Source organism: Leptonychotes weddellii, chromosome 11 (genome assembly GCF_054177405.1).
Source record: "Leptonychotes weddellii isolate Sample4059 chromosome 11, ASM5417740v2, whole genome shotgun sequence".
NCBI classification, from domain to species: domain Eukaryota; kingdom Metazoa; phylum Chordata; class Mammalia; order Carnivora; family Phocidae; genus Leptonychotes; species Leptonychotes weddellii.
Genome location: NC_138379.1, coordinates 79,803,585 through 79,823,341, shown reverse-complemented (window position 1 = coordinate 79,823,341; position 19,757 = coordinate 79,803,585). Strand labels below are relative to the sequence as shown.

The 19,757-nt window shown below is 48.3% G+C and overlaps 1 protein-coding gene across 1 annotated transcript in view; it reads left to right on the top strand.

Annotated features, from left to right (window-relative positions):
• The window catches only part of TECTA (tectorin alpha), a 64,469-nt gene that overhangs the window by 26,591 nt on the left and 18,121 nt on the right, over positions 1-19,757 (top strand). Inside the window, exons 10-12 of the mRNA XM_006734324.3 lie at positions 695-1,296; positions 8,716-9,277; positions 17,060-17,259. Coding sequence (XP_006734387.2) covers positions 695-1,296; positions 8,716-9,277; positions 17,060-17,259 — 1,364 coding nt within the window. The remainder of the gene's footprint in view (positions 1-694; positions 1,297-8,715; positions 9,278-17,059; positions 17,260-19,757) is intronic.

Below are 19,757 nucleotides of genomic sequence, written 5' to 3'. Positions count from 1 at the left end.
CAGGAGCCAAGAAATGAAAGACAAAGAGAAAGGCAATTTCTAGAGTAAAAATGCCTTCATAAAGTATATCCTACTAAGAAGTGTGAACAGGGGAAAGGTTTTCTATTTATTGAGACTCTACTGTAGACTTAATATATTAGGTCATTAATCCTCAGAACAACTGTGCTAGATAAGCATCATCTTTATTTAATAAAAGAAGAAACTGAGCTCCGAGGTGGTATCCACAGGTCTCTATGGACCCAAAGCACTGGTTCTTTCCGGGACACTCTCCCTCCAGAGTCCTTGAGTCAGGGGACTTAGCGTTGGGAGATCCAGATTGGGATCTCTCTGGTACTTACGGGCTGGATTAGGTTAAGTCACTGAACTTGAGTTTCTCATCTGTAAGACAGAGATGAGAAGACTTTGCTTACCCCCCAGGCTGTTGAGTAAAGTTACGCCAAACTGTCTACAAGGATGCCTGGCATGTAGCAGGTGCTCACGGAGGCTCATAGTCTTGGGATCTTCTACACAGAAAGCTATGTGCCCCAGGAGCACATGAGGGGTTCCCTGAGCCTCTGATCACCCCAAATGAGGATGACAGTAGTGCTGAGCACACGACGTTCACGTGCACACCACACGCATCTAGCGAGTGCACACACACTCTCTCTGCCCCCTGTCCCTTGCTCAAGCCTGTCTTCTCCTTGGCCACCCTCAGCTCTGGAATGCCCGGAGAACAGCCATTTCGAGGAGTGCGTGATGTGTGTGGAGACCTGTGAGACGCTGGCCCTGGGCCCCATCTGTGTGGACAGCTGCTCTGAGGGCTGTCGTTGTGACGAGGACTATGCCCTGCAAGGCAACCTGTGTGTCACCCGCAGCGAGTGCGGCTGCAACTTTGAGGGCCACCAGCTTGCCAGCAATGAGACCTTCTGGGTGGACGCGGACTGCCAGATCTTCTGCTACTGCAACAGCGCAGACAACAAGGTCCACTGCGAGAGCATCCCGTGCAGGGGGGACGAGTACTGCATGGAGGAGGGAGGCCTCTACTACTGTTGGCCCCGAATTGACGCCTCCTGCATTGTCTCGGGCTACGGCCACTACCTGACCTTTGATGGCTACCCCTTTGACTTCCAGACCAGCTGCCCCCTCATCCTGTGCACCACAGGAAGCAGGCCAAGCTCAGACACTTTGCCCACGTTTGTCGTCACGGCCAAGAACGAGGACCGGGACCCGTCGCTGGCCTTGTGGGTCAAGCAGGTGGACGTGACCGTGTTTGGCTACAGCATTGTGATCCACAGGGCCTACAAGCACACAGTGCTGGTGAGTAGTCAAGGCCAGATGGCAGGAAAGGGGTTGTGGGGATGTGAGCGTGGGCGTCCTGGGTCAGCGGGCCAGGCTGCAGCTGAACCGGACTGGCCTAAGAATCCTAGGAGAAGCCTAGGATGTTAGAGCAGAGAGGGACCCTGGAGATTCTCTTTATCTTACAGGTAAGGACACTGAGCCTCAGAGACAAAAATGTTCTGCCCAAGGCACCGAATTAGGAGCAGAAATGGTACCCTTCCTCATGTAGCAGAGCATTTGGAGAGAGCACAGACCGAGGTTCGAATCCCAGCTGGGCTGCCGCTGTGTGTCCTTGGGCGGTCACTCCATCTGCGAAAGAGAACACGTGCCTAGCACGGCTTAGATGCCTGTCCGTGGTACTACCGCCTGATCCACCTCCTTCCCTCTGTGGAGCCCAGGATGATAGTTCCCTGCTCTGGCCTCCTTCCCACCACTTCCTGGCTCCCCGTTGGCCCCCCGTGAGATCTGAGAGTTCAAGAGTCTTGCAGGCATCTGGAGCCCTCAGGGGCCTCCTACAGTCTTCCTACTTGGGCCTCAAATAGGAAGGAGTGAACTTTGTCACTCCCTTGATGAAGACAGGAGCAGATAGGGCTGGAGGAGCTCTGTGTGCTCACCGTCAGGCCGGAGGACATCAGCCCCCCGCAAAAGACCCAGCCCCTCCTTCCCCTGGGTCTTGCTCTGAGCGGAACCGGGAGCGCTGACAAACCAGCCAGTGGCCCCGCTCTGAGGTTTGGGAGGGGCTGATACGGGGCGTGAGCCTCTTAGCACGATCCTCGATGATCTGTGGCGTAATTTATCTCTACGGGGACTCCTTTTCACCTTGTATACATTCTCTGAAAAATGCTGAGCTCTTACAGGGGAGTTCCCTGAGCAGCTCTCCAGATCTCTTTCCTTCCTTAGAATCGCCTTACCCTCCCTCTCTGACAGAAGCTTCTGAGCTTCCTAACTGCCTGCCCTTTCCCGTTTATCCGAAAATGTGCCTTCTTGGCATCTAAGGCAGGGGACTCACTGGGCCCATTCCTCTTCCCTTCCTTGGATATTATACCCAAACCCCTGACTGCTTTCCTCGATGCTTCCCAGAACTGTTGGTCCCTATACCCATGACTGCATGAATCGTATTGTCATTCCGGCGGCGGGGGGGTGCCCATATCCGACTGGCTCGGTACTAGTCGTGGGCTTCTTGAGGGCAGGAGCTCTGCCTAATTTATCTTTATGTGAAATGACTCTGATGTCAGGACACTCAACACGTTTGTCCAGGGGATGAATGAGATGACATAATAGCCCCTCTCTCCTATGGTCCCCAGGACTTACCATTTTGCTGCTGGCCATGTCCTCATCGATCTGTGGGATTAAATTGCCATGGAGGCAAGATAGGAAGACATCAGGTGCCTTTCTTGTAGCCACATAAGGCTTCCCACAGATGTCTAGATAGTGGAGGCTGCCCATCGCAGTAATGGTCCTCGACACCATTTTGTCATCGTATGTGTTAAAACAAACACATGGGTCATTTTGTTTTTCTCCTCATCTGATCTATTTCTACCCTTAGATTTATACCTTTTCATGCAGCTCCTTATCTCCTTGACATTCAACACCCTTCCATCATTCTACCTTTTAGGGGTTTTTTTTCTTCTTTTAAAAATATAATTTGCTCATAGGTCCTGTCTCATACAGGGTATTAGGAGATTGCATTTTCTGCCTCGTGTTCCGCACTCTTCGGCATTTAGGTGTATGGACCTCTGAGACTCGCATGCAGTTTTCTGACCCAGTGATTTTCACAGGCAGACCACTGGAGCCTCGTGAACACTTCCTCTCTTTTGGGCTGTCCCTGCTCTCCTTCCTGATGGCTGATTCCCCGCTCTCCCTGAGTGTCTCCCTCCCTTGCTCCCTGCTGTGGGGCCAAGGCCCTGATGGGTCAGCTCACCTTCCCGGCATATATCCTGCCCTGGTCTCGTGGGATGTGTTCATGGCTAAAGGCAAGAGCCATGGGCATCACACAGCTGGCTTCTTCCCCATTAAGTGATGGAGAGGGAAGAGAGTACTCATTTCCTGGGGCTGCCATCACAAAGTATCACAGACTAGGTGGTTTCAAGCAACAGAAAGTTAGTCTCTCCCGGTTCTGGAGGCTACGAATCCAAAATCAGCTCCCAGCTTCTGGCGGTTGTAGGCGATCGTTGGCCTGTGGCAGCATCATTGCCGTCCCCGCCTCGTCTTCACGTGGCTTTCTGCCCTCTGCACCTTCTGTTTTCTGGGCCAAGTCACTCTCCCACTTTACGGACCCCAGTCTTTGGGTGTAGCACCCACCCTGATCCAGTATGACCTCATCTCAACGTGATGTACCTGCAAAGACCCTATTTCCAAATAAGGTCACCTTCACAGGTATGGGGGGGGGTGGTTAAGACTTCAGCCTATCTTTTGGGGGGGGCACAGCTCAACCCACAACAGGGAGTCAGTAATGGGCATCAAGGAGGAATTGATTAAAGGGGTGGAGGGGGGAGTCCTAGCCAGGGCATGTCTGGTTTTCTTTCTTTCTTTCTTTTTCTTTCTTTCTTTCTTTCTTTCTTTCTTTCTTTCTTTCTTTCTTTCTTTCTTTTTCTTTCTTTCTTTCTTTCTTTCTTTCTTTCTTTCTTTCTTTCTCTCTTTCTTTCAGATTTTATTTATTTGAGAGAGACAGAGGGAGAAAGAGAGCGCACACGAGCTCGAGCAGCAGGGAGGAGCATAAGGAGAAGGAGAAGCTGACTCCCTGCTCAGCAGGGAGCCCAACGTGGGGCTTGATCTCAGGATCCTGGGATCATGACCTGAGCTGAAGTCAAACGTTTAACTGACTGAGCCACCCAGGCACTCCCAGGGTCCATCTTTCTAAGTCACCCAGAAGTCCTAAGTGCTCAAGCTGCAAACAGTGTATAGCTTGCAAATCTCTGACATGAAGATCGAGTTCAGGATGCTTGAAGGTTCTTTTCTTTGGGGGCCTGAGGGATAGATTTTAGCATTTACTTTGAATTATTAATATGCATTACAGGATCTGCTTGTTCAATGATTTGCATTTGTTTTTCCCGTGATGTTATTATTAGTCACCATCTCTCCCGGAGACAAGAATAATGACCATCACAATGACAGTGTGCAGTGAAGTGTTGGGGGAAACACAGCAGGGGCCTCCGGGTTACTGCTGGCGCTCCCAGAACTGGAGGTGTATGGAAGTGATTCCTTGGGACGCAGGGTCCCTCTATGACTCTGACCTTGCCTTGCTCTAAGCAGTACTGAAGGATGTAGGGAAACCACTAAGACAAGGGATGCTAGAAAAAAACGTGCTATCTATATCCCAGAGAGGGTCACGGGGTTGAGCAGCAGAAGGCGAGCCACTCCTGGGGGCACCACAGCAGTCCATGTCCCAGCCATCCATGGCCAGAGCTCTGCAGAGATGGGCTTTCCCCTACCGTGGCCCCTGGGCTTCAGCACAACCAGGAGCTTCGTGGACCAGGACAAGGGGAAGACTGTCAGGATCTTCACAGCCAGTGTCTCTATTTACTGGCAATCCTGTGGCCACCTGAGAAGAGAGAGGGTTTGAGCATCACCCCGGCTCAGGTTAGTTTGATGGGCTTATATTGAGGCCCATTCTGTGCCAAGCTCTGGGGGTAGCAGAATGAATCAGACATGACCTCTGTCCCAAGAGAACTCAGAGTCTAGTAGCAGAAACAGACGTGTTAGCAGGTTATCTGGATGTCATGGGAAGCGCTCCAAAAACGTGCCATGTGGAGGGTCATGAGCCCACAGGTTGCCTCCACCAGCCTCGGGGGCTTCAGGGAAGGCTTTCTGGAAGAGGTAACCCAGAGCTTAGCCTTAAAGGAGTATGTCAGGCAGGCTGAGAATGAGATAAAAGCATTCTAGGAAAAGAAAACAAAGTGTGGGGGGCGAGGAGACCTCAGGACAGCTGGAGAAGCTATAGAAGCAGATCAGGGCCAGTTGCATAAAGGAAAGGTCTCTGCTAAAGATCTGGTGTGTGGTCTTATTCCTAATGCTTAAGTATTTGCAATACATATCCTGACACTCATCCCCATGCCCTGTTCTCTTTCTCCTCTGTGCCTTCCTACTCCAGTCATCAGGCTCTGCTTCATACCAACCTCTTCCTTTTGGGGCCTCCTCTCCCTCTGCTTCCTCTTTCCCTCCATTTGTCACTCACAAAGAGAGACAGTACAGCGGGGCTGGGATGGAGGTGGCATTCGTGGGGCTTCAGAGGCAAAGAGAAGCCGAGCCTGCCTGTCTGAGTTGGAGGAGGTTCCTTTCTCAGGGTGCTCCTGGGCAGTGACAATTTGCAAGCCCTTTGGCTTGAATCTGATCCTACTGCCTTCCCCCAAGGTATGGCCTCCTGCTTGGCACCCCGCGGCCAAGAATGCAGAATGCAAGGAAACACAGGAGGAAAAGCAGGCTGGTACTTGTGAGCCTTTAGAGGCACAGCTTTTAGTTTACTGGTGTGGGTCTCCCCTTCCCTCCATGACCTTCCACATCTGCGATCTGTGTCTGCACGGGGACCACATCGCCACCTCTGGGTCTCTTGGTTGAGAAAGTTGTGCTCCCCGGGCATAATCTCCCTCCTCCTCCGTCATCCTGCACTCCTGAAATGACCTGTCACACCATCCTCTTCACCTCCTCCCTTCCAGGTACAGAGAATGAGACATCCCCTCCCCTCCACAGCCACTCCCACCTGTCCATCTCTGTTTTGCCTCTCAGGGATCTTGCCTGTCTGTCATCTTCTCTCCCTCTTGTGTTAGTTAGGTCCTTCTCTTCGACCCATAAACATGTTCATTCGAAAGCAAACCTTGACGCCCATTCACCACCAGCTTCTACTCAGTCCCTCTCCTCCCCTTCCTTTCTAGTTTCTTGGAAAGAGAGATCTTCCTGGAAGATCTGCTTCCATAGCTCCGATTTGCTGTTGAACTGTGCCATCTGACTTCTGGTCTCCTCACTCTACTCAAGTTCCCTTATGAAGGCACCAGTGGCTACTTCTCTGCAAAATGAGGGGGTCTTTGTCAGGTGTGATCTCATGGCCTCTGTCAGGTGTGATATTGTGTACAAGGCCTTCCATGATCCAGGCCCTCCCCACCTCCCCATCTTTACGTCCCACCATTCCCAAGGCCATATTTTATGCTCTAGCAGCACTAATTTGCTGTGGTTCTTCCTATTTATTAGGCTTTTTCTCTCCAGTTTGACCTGTGCTTAGGCTGTGCCCTTTTCTTGGGATTCCCTATTCTTCATCTCATTCCTCCTCGACTGGCCAACACTACTCATCCTTTAGGACCAGGTGTGTGTATGTATCATCTTTTGCAGGCATGCCTGATTCTGTCCCCAGGCTGAGTCTGGTGCTGTGCATCTATTTATCTTTATCATTGCTTTTATCAGATGATGTTTTTAGTATTGATTTAGGTACTTCTCTCTGCCACATGAGTGTGACTAGGGGAAGGGTCCTGTGCTTTATTCCAGCATTTAGCACAGTGCGTGGCACACAGTGGTGCCAAATGAATAAATAAATTCTGCCTAGACAAATAGTCATAGAAGAGGAGATAGTTGACTTGCAATGTGAAGCATGAACATCGCCCCATAGAGAGGGAGGACAAGGGGAAGGGCATCATTGCTGGGTTAGGTCAGGTTCCCTAGAGGCAGAGTCTGAGCTGGGGATCCTTAGGAAAGTGGGGGATGCCCCAGGGGAAGAGAGCTCAGCAAGGACGAGGTCTGAGCTGGAGACCAGATTCAGCCTGGGCCACCAGGAGCTCTGGCACATGACCTGCATACAGAGTTGGTCCCCTGGTCCCCTGTGTGGATTTGTCATTGGCCAAGAGCTACCCTTGGAGTGGAGGGGGGCAACGGAGTGGGGTCATAATCTTCTGGGCTTCCAATCGGCCAAGACCAGCTGTGAGTTATCATTAGCCCATAGTCACGGTGGCTGAGGATGAGGGCCCCGGGCAGGATCCAGAAAGCACCATCACACTTTCAGCAAAGAAAATGGCACAACTTGGTCCATTTGGGGAACTGCAAAGTGTTGAGTATTGCTGGACTAGGAGAAGTAAGTGAGTTGGGTCTGAGAGATGTGGGGGCAGCTCCTGGAGAGCCCTTTGTGATCTGCCGAGTGTATGAGACATTTTACTCAAGCCATGGAGAGGGTATTGGATTAATGGCTTTCAATTGCATTAAAAGATGCTGGAGTGGCAGTGGAGAGTGAAGGGAGGAGAGGGGCAATACCAGAGCGGAAGACCAGTCAGGAGAATATGCAGTAGTCAAGGTGAAGGTGGTGAGGGTCTGAACCACAGCAGCAGCCGTGGGGATGGGGGCTGTCGGATACAAGAGAGATTAAGGTCAAAAGGGAAGGCGTTTCTAGTCAGGGAGCAGTGTTCGCAGCCACCTACCTCTCTGGAGAGGGAGACCTGCTCTCCTGGCCCTTGCAGTAGTCTTATTTCCTATCAGGTACCCACCCAGGCCAGGGCTATAGGATTTGGCTCATCTGAATCGAAACAGGGCAGTGCAAGGGCAATGCACTTCCAGGGTTGCATGTTAAGGGATTTCCTTGTTTTACGAATGAAAAATACATGAGGGGAACCATGTGTCAAGGGCCCGCTCAGCACGAGGCATTGCGCTGGGCACCCAGCAGGGAGCGAGGGGAAGATTGAGATAAAGATCAATAAAGTGTGGTTCCTGCCCTCAAGTTGCTCATGGTCTTGTAGATGAGACAGAAATGTGGACAACTAACCATAATATAAGGCAGATTGTGATGCGTGCTTCCACAGCGGTGCACACGTGCTTGATCTTGGCCAAAGGTGAAAAGGAACACAAGTATAAATAACATTCTGGCTGCCCAGATGAGGGAGTGATTAATTCTCACCACAGGCTCCAACAGTCTTGCTTTACAGAAGAGGCGACATCGGAGCAGGGTCTGGGGGCAGAGAGGGCGGTTGACGGGTGAGGAATGGCATCCTAGGTAGAAGGACCAGCAAAGGCAAGTCATTCTTTAGGGGGTGGAAAAAAACAATCTCAAAGGAATGAATAAACTGGAATTTACCTAAAACAAATCCACAATACAGCTGGAAATAGAAACACCAGAGTTCTACATTTTGGTATTTTAGTCTAAACTTTAATTGAATTCTTATTACCCTCTCATTACCTTGGAGAAAACAGTTTAAACTCCTGGGGGGAAATAATGCTATGTAAACAGAAGGCACGGAAATAAATAGGTATATTAGTGTACAAAGGATAGTCATTTAAGTCTGTTCGGATCCTAATAATAATAGTTGACTGATATAAACGACACTACTTGCCAAGATTACGTTCAACCTGCTCTGACCCCCCTCTGGGGCTGCCACTCTCGAGACAGATCGTCCACCGTGTTTCTCTCCCGCAACCCTCTCTCTCCTGTAGGTCAACAATGAACGCTTGTATCTGCCTCTGAAGCTGGGACAAGGGAAAATAAATATCTTTTCCTTTGGCTTCCACGTGGTGGTGGAGACAGAGTTCGGCCTCAAGGTCGTGTATGACTGGAAGAGCTTCCTGTCGGTCACAGTCCCCCGGAGCATGCAGAATGGCACGGTCGGCCTGTGTGGCCGCTATAACAGCAACCCCGAAGACGATCTGGAGATGCCCATGGGTCTGCTTGCTTCCAGCGTCAGTGAGTTTGGGCAGAGCTGGGTGAAGAGGGACACCTTCTGCCAGGTTGGCTGCGGGGACCGCTGCCCTTCATGCGCCAAGGTGGAAGCCTTCTCCAAGGTGCAGCAGCTGTGCGGCCTGATCCCCAACCAGAACGCCGGCTTCGCCAAGTGTCACAGCAAAGTGAACCCCGCCTTCTTCTACAAGAACTGCCTGTTTGACTCTTGCATCGATGGGGGCGCGGTGCAGACCGCCTGCAGCTGGCTGCAGAACTACGCCAGCACCTGCCAGACTCAGGGGATCGCCGTGACCGGCTGGAGGAATTACACGTCCTGCTGTGAGTCCTTCCCCCTCCCTCTCTCCTCAGTTGCTGTGGGCGGGCCACTATTCCAGCTCCACAGAAGTCCACGGAGCAGAGCCCTCTAAGGATATGCACTTGGAATTGAATCTGACCTCTGAAGCAAGATGTGTAACCTCCCAGAGCCTCCATTTCCTTATCTGTAAAATGGGAATAATACCCCTTATTTCATGTGTTGCTCTGGAGACGAAATAAGATCGCGTGCATAAAGCACAGAGCACCGTATATGGCATTTAGACTCCGCAAGGGCACAGCAATTTTAAGAAAGGACTAATGGGGGGAAGAGTTAGTTAGTAGGTTCGTTTGTTCGAGAACCTCATGGGCCCATCACGGCGCTTGTCATTTACATGCTTTCTCTAAGTGTGCTATTCTGTGGGATTCATATATGTCAAGTGTCCGTCTTTGTGTTTACGAAACATAGCAGAATGTTAAAAGCATGAGAAAGAGGATTAGAGCCCCTGGATTCTAGCTCTGCTCGGTCCTTAAGTGTTGGTGTGACCTGGGAGCAATTTGCTTTTCCTCCCCGGTTCTTAGTTTCCCCCTGATGATGCTTTGATAATGCCGCTGCCTACACCCTTTATGCTACAGAAACACCCAGAGGATCAAATTAGGTAGTTGAAAGCATAACACACTGTACGCATGCCAAGTGGTGTTGCTGTTATATTAACGGTTTGCTCTGAGCCAAGCCCAGTGCTAAACGCTTTATCAACATTATCTCGTTTATTCTCCTCAATAACCCAATTAGTCAGGGAGAAACAGAGACTCAGAGGAGTTAAATAACTTGCCTAAGGTCATACAATCTCAGTGGCAAAGTCAGGATTCGACCTTCTAACCCCAAAGCTCAGGCTGTCAACTCATATACACTGTACTTGTGTTATGTACTAGAATAATTTGTCTGCATTGAGCACATCATAATAGGAAAAGATTGGGCGGAGAAACCCCTAGTGGTCTTTGGCCGGTCTGCCGTGGTCCACTTTCCCATCTCGATCTCATTAGCGACAGCAAATTTCTTCTAGGCCTAAGTGTATGAAAAGGTTACAAATGGATGCTGAATGCACAGAACTCTAAATAAGTGATCCAGTGGGGGTCCCAAAGAATAAACTCCCTTTCCTTCCTGGAAAAGGGGTGATTTCGATGAAAACCCAGAACCAGGGTTGTAGTTTAATGTTCCCACGGCTGGTTTACATCCCACATAATTGGATTCATGCAGATTGGGGGTGGGGTGGGGGAAGGACGGGAGGAAGTAGAGAGAGGGAGAGAAAGATGCTAATACCATTTCAGCCAGGCTTGGTCTCTGAGTGAGAGGTTGTGGGGATGATGCCAGCAGGAGTCACTGTCCTGGACGAATTGCCCTCTGGTGACTGCAGTGAAATAAATATGCCTGTAAAAAAGTCAGGGTCTGGATAAGTCCCCAGAGCTACTCTGGATTCATTGGGGTCAGCACGGGGGTAGCCAGAGAGCTTGCCTTCACCTAAATCAGAAAACCGGGCTTTGGACCCGGGGACCTAGATATCTTGTGGGATGGGGAAACTCCATTGGGAAGGAGACTGCCTGCTTCCTCCTGAGACTTTCTGTAAGGAGTTCTCTCTTTTCCTGTAGCCAGGTCGTGGTGGTTGAACTACTCCCTGGGGCGGCTGGGATGGGGGTCAGGACACAGTGGACGCCAAAAACCATTGCTTCTAGCTGCCATGCACAGGGGAATCATAGGCAAGAACTGTTTGTAGAGGGGGGTAATGTCAGGAACTCTCACCTTAAATGACAGTGCTCAATTGTTGTCACTCACGGGAAGGAAAAGGAATTGTGTTGGGAAGCCTCTTCCTTACCCGGGAGGAAGAAAATGCCCCTACCTCTATCAAGCTTGGACCCATAGGGCTAAAAATGGTGGAGGATTGGGAAAGAGTTTTGAAAAGGAAGACTCTGTAGGGTATGAAGACCATTTTTTCTTGTTCTTCTGCCTCTCCACCAGCAACCCTTCCCTCTCCCCTCCTCAAGTTCTACACAGACATGGGTTGCCTCCTTTATATATAGTAATGGGGAGCTCTATCCAAGGCACTCAAAGCAGAGTCTGTCCTGCTTCACCCTTGGCCTTGGGCCCCATCCCTGCCTAGACCAGCTGCCTGCCAGCAGGGCTGAGGCTGGGATGCATGAGGGCCAGTTAGACCTCCCCCGACCTTGGCATTTCAGGATGGGGGCAAAGATCCGAAAGAGAGTTCCTGAGGAGATAGATGCTGGTAGTGATTGGGGAAAAAAAAGAAATGCTAAAATAAGAGAAAAATTATACTTTAAAGAAGGTATGTGGGTGGGGATGGGGGGGCGGGCACAGTTGGAGGCAGCTGAGTTTTCCATTTTGAATTTCAGAAGCAGAGAAAAGCTGCAGGAGACTGAGTTCTAACCCAGCCGTTCCATCTGAGAGACTGGTGAACACAGAAAGCCTGTCTTCAACAGGGTCTGTGACCACAGGGGATGTGGCATGAACGTCTGAGAAGTGAGGGCAGGCTTCACGTCCCCCCGCCCCCCAAGAATTAGTCCAATTCAACACTCACATGTCGAGATACGAGACATGGTGTTTTCAGGAGGAAAACAGGGTAGTCCGGAACTGTCAAACTTACCCCTTATTGGTGACAAGGCAGAGTGCTGTTGTTTTTCAATGATATTGGCTGTTCCTATCAATGGGATAATTTATTACCCAATTACCGTATTTGTGAATGCTTTGGAAAACTTCACCCAAGTTGAACAAATAGGTTTAGAGGGGGAGAGGGAGGTCCGTTGCCTTAATTACTAACCCCTCCTTAAAATTCATTCAGCTGAGTCTGTCATTCTTCAGCCCCTTAATGGGGGACTTAAATTAGCGTTGTAGATGGTGAGAGTACAGTAAGCCACAGGAGAGGAAATCATCAATGCCTAACAGTGACTTGTGCCCGGCACTGTTCTAAGTGCAACATGAGTCCTCGCTTGTAGTCTCCACCCCGTCATCCCGTAAAGCAGGTGCCATTAAGAGTCTCATTTTCTTTTCTTCTCTTTTCTTTAAAGATTTTATTTATTTATTTGAGAGAGAGAGAGAATGAGAGAGAGAGAGCACAAGAGAGGGGAGCGGGAGAGGGAGAAGCAGACTCCCAGCCGAGCAGGGAGCCCGACGTGGGACTCGATCCTAGGACTCCAGGATCATGACCTGAGCCGAAAGCAGTTGCTTAACCAACTGAGCCACCCAGGCGCCCAAAAGTCTCATTTTCTAGAGGAGGAAAGTGAAGCTCTGAGAAAGGTCGGAACTTTCCCAAGAAAAGTGGCTACTGGCAGTGCTCTTTCTGCTGGGTGGTGCTGCCTCTCTGACCCTGGGCAGACCGCGGACCCTGGGGACGCCCCCCCCCCCCACTGATGCTGCAGGAGAGTGTACAGGACCTCTGTACAAGATCAGGTCTGTGGGGGTGTCTTCCAACTTTGGTGGGCCACTGTGAGGATTAAGTGGGATGATGTCTCATAACCCATGCCACCCCACGCTTGACACCTGGTGAGTGCTCAGTCAGAGCTGCGTATCATTTTCATTTTCCCTTTCTTATTCAGAGTCCTGGATCCCAAGTCCGGTCATTAGGGGTTCTCTTACAGATTTCTCTGCAGATCCAATAAATTCTTGTTGAATAAATTCTTCTCCTACTACAACTGTTCCCACTATTAATAGCAGACACTGTTGTTGAAGTACCAGGCAGTGGACTAGGAGCTGTGCAAAATACACCTCATTTTATCTTAACAACTACTTGGTGAGGGAGATATTATCTGCACTTGACAGAGGAGGAAATGGGTTTCGAGAGAGTAGGTAACCTGCCCAGGTGACAGCGCTGGTTAGCGGCAGATCCAGGACTCAAACCACTCAGCCCAATTCCACAGCCCTTGTCCACTGCATTGTACCGCATCGCTTTTCGGGGGGATCCGTCATCCTGCCCCCGCCGAGGCACAAAGGCTAAAGAAATCAGTGTACTGACCCCAACAATAGTCACATTCATGACCACAGTGGAAATCCAGGGGTAGAGCTATCATCCCCCACAGCTCTCGGTACTCCATTTGGGTGGAGAAAATCAGTATTAGGAGTTTTAAAGTTTGTTCTCAAGAATCAAATGTTTATTAACCCTACCTGCCCTGTTCTCAGGACTGTTTTGGGTGCCACGGAAGAATCCGAGGTGCAAAATAGGTTATAGTCCAGTTGGGGAAATGGGACCAGCATACTTGGAACAATGGGCATCTCTAAATAGCTGGTGTATCTTCTCAGATATTAAAATGTATTGTAGAGCTTCAGTAACAAAACCAAGTTAACACTGGGACATGAATAGAAAGATGAACCAGTGGGAAGATGAGAAAAATCCAGAAATAGGGCCCAAACACTAAAGAGAAATTAGTATTCCATAAAGCTGGTATTTCAAATTACTGGGGGAAACAAAATGTATTCTTTAATAAATAGGCAAGGAACAAAGGACAAGAAGAAGGGGGGGGAAATAGCTAAATCCCCGCTTTACTTCTCACTCAAAAATAAAATCCAGACAGAACCAGGATCAAACATAAAAATGTCAGTTATAACAGTACTAGGAGAAGACAAAGGCATTTTTGTTTTGTATTTGTTAATCTTGCAGTAGAGAGGGCCTTTCTAAGCAAAACGCCCAAAGCCAGAAGAAAAACCTCATAAATTCGACAGCTTTAAAAATTTAAATTTCCACACGGCAAAAACAATCGAATACAGGTCCCCCCCCCCAAAAAAAGAAGAAGCAATTTAAAAGCCAAACAGTAAATACTTTGTAACACATGACAGACAGAAGTCTATTTTTAATTTTTAAAAAGCTTTTACAATGTAGTAAGAAAAAAATTCAACACCAAAAATGCGCAGGAGGACACAGAAAGGCAGTTCACAGAAGAAGACATACAAATGGATTATAAGCAAGTGAAAAGCTGATCAGCCTCATGAAGAATTGCAAACTAAGTAAGGATATAGTGGGGTTTTTTTCAATTTTTTTTATTGCGGTAAAATACACAGAACATGAAATTTATGTTCTGAACCATTTTTAAGCTTACAGTTCCGTGACATTAAGTACTCAACATTGTTGCATTCACATTGTTGTGCAACCTCCATCACCATCACTCCCCAGAACTCTTTTTATCTGGCAACACTGAAGCTCTGTACTCATGACACACGAACTCCTCACGCCCCACCCACCCCAGCCCCTGGCACCCGACTGTTCTGTTTTCTGTCGCTACGAACTTGAAGACTTCCGGTACCTCCTCTTTGTGGACTCACACAGCATCTGTCTTTTGTGGGTGGCTTATTTCACTTAGCATAATATCCTCAAGGTTCATTCATGTTGCGGTACATTGCAGAATTTCCTTCCTTTTTTAAGGCTGACTAATATTCCATTGGGTGTGTATAGACCACATTGGCTTATCCATTCATCCATCCAGCGATGCCTGGAGTGCTTTCATGTTTTTGCTCTTGTGAAAAATGCTGCTATGAACATAAGCATATAAAGGTCTCTTTGAGGAACTTCTTTCCAATTTTTTGACAGTATATCTAGAAGTGGAATTGCTGGATCCCATGATAATTCTATTTTTAATTTTTTGAGGAACTGCCATATTGCTTCCCACAGCAGCTGTACCATTTCCATTCCCACCAAAGTGCACAAGGGTGCCGATTTCTCCGCACCTTTGCCAACACCGGGTTTTCTGAGTTTTTTAAATAGTAGCCATCCTACTGAGTGTGAGGTGGTTTTTCATTGTAGTTTTGATCTTTATTTCCCTGATGATTAGTGATGTTAAACATATTTCCATGTGCTAACTGGCCATTTATATATCATCCTCTCTGGAGAAATGTCTATTCAAGTCATTTGTCTATTTTTGAATCGAGTTTTTGTTGTGGTGGTTGTGTTGAGTTTTACGAGTTCTCTATATATTCTGGCTAGTAATCCCATATATATGTATGTGTGTGTGCGCACACACATACATATATATGGGATTGAGATATGTATATGTCATATTTATGTATGACATTTAACCTTTCGCATTTCCAAGGGTCAGAAGGTTTGGTGCTAAACAGTCAGCGAGGATGTGCGAAAATAAACCTCCTCATGTAGCACTGGCAGGAGGATGAATTGGCACAGCCTCTTTATAGGGCAATTCGGTTGCATCTATCAAAAATTTAAACGTACAAACCCTTTGACCCAGTAATTCCACTTCCAGGATTTTATTATACAGAATCATTTACTCATGAGGTCAAAGATATATGTCTACGGATGTTCACTGCAGCATCATCATAAACATAGAAAATATACATACCAGGTAGCAGTGCAAAAACTGTAATTCAAGGGTAATGGAAGGAATACCATCATGAAAAAGCAATGAGCGGGAATATATGTATATTATGCTCCTATTCATGTGAAAAAAATGGGAATGGAATACACACATGCATGCACATGCATGTGCGCATACACACACACACACACACACACCTGAGTACTTGTATATGCATAGAAGATTTCTAGAAGATTCAACTCTAATTTGTTACCAGAGGTTGCTTTTCTGTTGCACTTTTACTTGTATGGCTTACATTGTCTACCACAGGCAGGTAGTACCTTTTAAATTAAATAATATATATAGTAGATCGTTATATTGGTTACATGAATCTATACATGTAAAATCCATAGAACTGTGCACCAAAAAAGTCCATTTTTACCATTAAGTAATATAAAAAATAAAATGTGCCCCAAATGTGTACTGTATATGGTATAGAGAAGTTCCAACATAATAGTACTCATGTTTTTCATTTACACTGATTAAAATAATAGCCTCTATAGATCGGAGGGGGAAATGAACCATGAGAGACGATGGACTCCCTAGAACTTTTAAGCAAACCTGTCTTTAGTGATTGGCTAACACTGAACACTTATGTGCTAAGTGCTGTTCCAGCCAGGCAGGCTCACATGATTCCTCCCCCCACCCCAGCCATGAAGTAGGTGCTGTAAGTATGTGCATTTCACAGGGAAGGAGCTGGGGCCCAGAGAGGCTAAGTAACTGGCTCCAGTCTCCTGCAGCTGGCTCCAGAGTCATGCTCTTCACCAGGACCCTAACTGCCTTCCCTAAGAGCATCCACGCGCATTTGAAAATGGTAGAACATAGTTCACACACACACACACACACACTCACACATACACACAACACACACTTGCCTCCTCAGAAATCCAGGGGCCCAGGGGCCCCTTTTTGGACAGTCTATGCACACCTGGTTTAGAAAAGATTCTGGGGAAGTTCTGGGGTGAAGGCGAGTTGCCATTGGTGTAAGGGTGGGGGGAGCTTTGCCAATAAGAGGGTCTCCACCTAGGACTTGAAGAGTGGGGAATTTGGGGAGGCCTAGAGGACGAGGAGGGCATGCACAAGGGAGACCAATATGAGCCAGGGTCTAAAAGCGGCCATGAGGGGTGCCCGACTGAAGTCGAGATGCATGTCGGGAGGTGGGGTGAAGGTTGCAGGTCAGAGCGCACCTCAAAAAAACACGGCTGAGCAGAGGACAAAGATTATGTGAGGGAACTCCAGTAAACTCATCCGCTCTGTGGTCCATCGTTTAAGCAGGAATGAGTCGGATGGAGGCTTTCCAGAAGCCGAGGGAGTCGTAGTGAGAAAGTGATGCGGCTCACCCCCCGCCAGGCCTCCCTGAGTGGGGGAAGCCGTGGCCGGAAGGAAACCGTGCACGGTCCTTGTGAGCGGGCGAGGCCTGACGTGTGTCTTGTGTTCCAGCCGTCACCTGCCCTCCCAACAGCCACTACGAGAGCTGCGTGAGTCTGTGCCAACCACGCTGCGCCGCCATCCGCCTCAAGAGCGACTGCAACCACTACTGCGTGGAGGGCTGTCAGTGTGACGCGGGCTACGTCCTCAATGGCAAGAGCTGCATCCCGCCCCACAACTGCGGCTGCTACTCGGACGGCAAATACTACGAGGTAGGCGGCCCAGCCCTGCCCGTCCCTCCTTGCCAGCTCAGATTTCCCTCCAACCCCAAGAGCTTGGTCACGGTTGACCAGTCCTCCCCCTTGGTTAGGAAAAGAGGGTGCTTGTCTGCAGGGAGGTGGGACAGGGCAAGGAGGCTAAGGAGAGGTCGGGTGAGGCCCTTGCTCACTGAGGAGCGGATGAGGAAACGTGCTTGGGCCTCAGTCCCTTCCTGTCCTTGGCATTGGGAGGCCCCCTACACTTGCCCGCGCTCTCCACTAGCATTTGCGTCTCTCTCCCCGCCATGCCTTTCTCTAGGCCCTTCTGATTTCCTGTCCTGTAAATCTCAGTGAAAGCTTCTGGGGTGTCTATAGTTGGAAAATACGGTGGCTGTGAATCTGACATTTGTAGCTATCTTAGCTAAGGACATTTTTAACTGGAAAATATGGCGCTCAAGGCCAAGAGGAATGGCCTTCCTTCTCTGGGCTATTGAAGCTTCGTGAAAGCGTGTGAAGGCTACCATCTCCCCGTGTGCCATTTGTCACTCTGGGACCGTCCCCCAGCGAGCTCTATCTGGACTGCTTAGTGCTGTGCCCCCCACATTCTGCCCTCTGCTTCCCTCTCTATGGGGGCTTCAGCAGAGAGCTGATGAAGATGCCCTTTGTAGATGTCACTCAGTAAAACCTTATGTAACAGCTCACTGAATCATTTACTTTTTGTACTTTGAAATCTTTCTTTATGTGCCGTAATACTAAGCTAGAAAAGGTCTTGCCTGGACAAAGTATTTAGTCTGTGGTTCTGCCTCAAGCCCAGTCTCTGCTGAAATGACGTGCACATCTCATACTGGTGAGGAGAGAGGTAACAACTGTAGGTATCGAGTATCTGCTATCTGCAGATCTCTACGCTGGAGGTGCTCCCGGGGATGACAAAGCATGTCCCCTGCCTTGAGGAACTTAAAAGTCTATTCAGGAGAGAGAAACGTGCACGTTAAAGAACAAGAGAACGACTACAAAATAACCTATCAACGAGTAAAAAATAATACCCTACAGAACTAATCAATTTTAAATGAAAAAGAACAGCACTTAAAAAAAAATCTAATTGAACCGTCTGGATTAGAAATAAATTAGGCAAAAAATAAAGAATGTCTCCTTTTTGTAAAAATGCATCGCCTCGTTCAAGAACCATCAGATTGACTTTATTCTGAGAGTAAATAAAAGAGAGGGAATATGGGGGTTGCTTTAGGTTCATGTTCAATGGGAAATCTGCTTCAGTGTAGGGAGACAGAAGTGGGGCAGAAGATTAGAAAAGTAATCAAGGAAGACTTCCGGGGAGAGGTGGGTTTAGCTCTTAGAGCTTTCAAATAGCTCTTACCGCTTATTTGAAAGGCAAAGGCAGAACTTGTGAGAAAAAAATAACAAAATAACAATTTTTCTCACAGTCTCGGAGGAGAGATAACCAGACTCAAAGCTAAAAAAGCACTCTTGCAATCTCTGCTCCCGGGTCCGGAGACTTACTGAAGAGTCTGCATCCATTAGGGGTGTCATGCACCCCTCAACAGGGTTGCCGGGTGTCCATGGCATCATGGAACGGAGCCGGGTTTGAGCCTCACTGAACCACACCGCTGGTGGAGGGACACTGAGCAAGCTGTGTCATCTCCCTGAGCTTCAGGTGCCCTCTCCATAAAATGTGGCTCTAATACCAGCTCCGTATGGTTGTTGTAGAAATAACATCCGCCAGGTGCCTGGCACCTAGCAGCTCAGTAATTGGGAGATGCTATTGTGTTTGTTGTTTTTATTCCCTTGAATAGCATTTTGTCAATAAAAAAATCCAGGCGTGTTAATGAAATGATGCATATAAAAGCCCTTGGAACTCTCAGGAAACGCAGGTAGAGAGAGCTCTCTGCGGCTATTAGCACTATAAACATGATTATCCAATTTTTATCAGAAAGTCAGTGGGTTTTGACAATGGCTTCAATCTGGGAAGTAGCAAACTTACAGAACAAATAATCCACATCTCCTTGCCACTATTCAAACAAGCTTGGGGGTTTGGTTATACAACAAATTTCTTTGGAAATAAAGGGAGAACACATCTAGCCATTAGCATGTAGGGTACTCACCCAGCTGTCATTGCCAGGTCTAACTAAGGTAAAGAAAGCCATGCTGGGCCCAGTGACTTCCCTGTGAAGCTAGCTTCATGATCAAGTTCTCCTGGGGGATGAGTTCTTTACCCTTTATCATATCCACATATGCCAGGTTATTTTTCTCTTTCTGCCCATGTAATGTCTGACTTCTTATCAGAGAGAGGCCAGACCATCCACTCAATTATTCTGCAAATCTGATAAGAGAAATGAAGTCAATTTGTGAGCCGGCTGGCACCCAGAATATTTTTCAGGTCTGGAAGGAGGAAAGCCTTGGTTCCAGGAATAACTTCACTTTGAGGACGAAAGAATCAGCAGTGGCATCTTGACGTGCACTGCACTGAGAAAACTTGTCCTGGAGATCTCGTTCTCTAT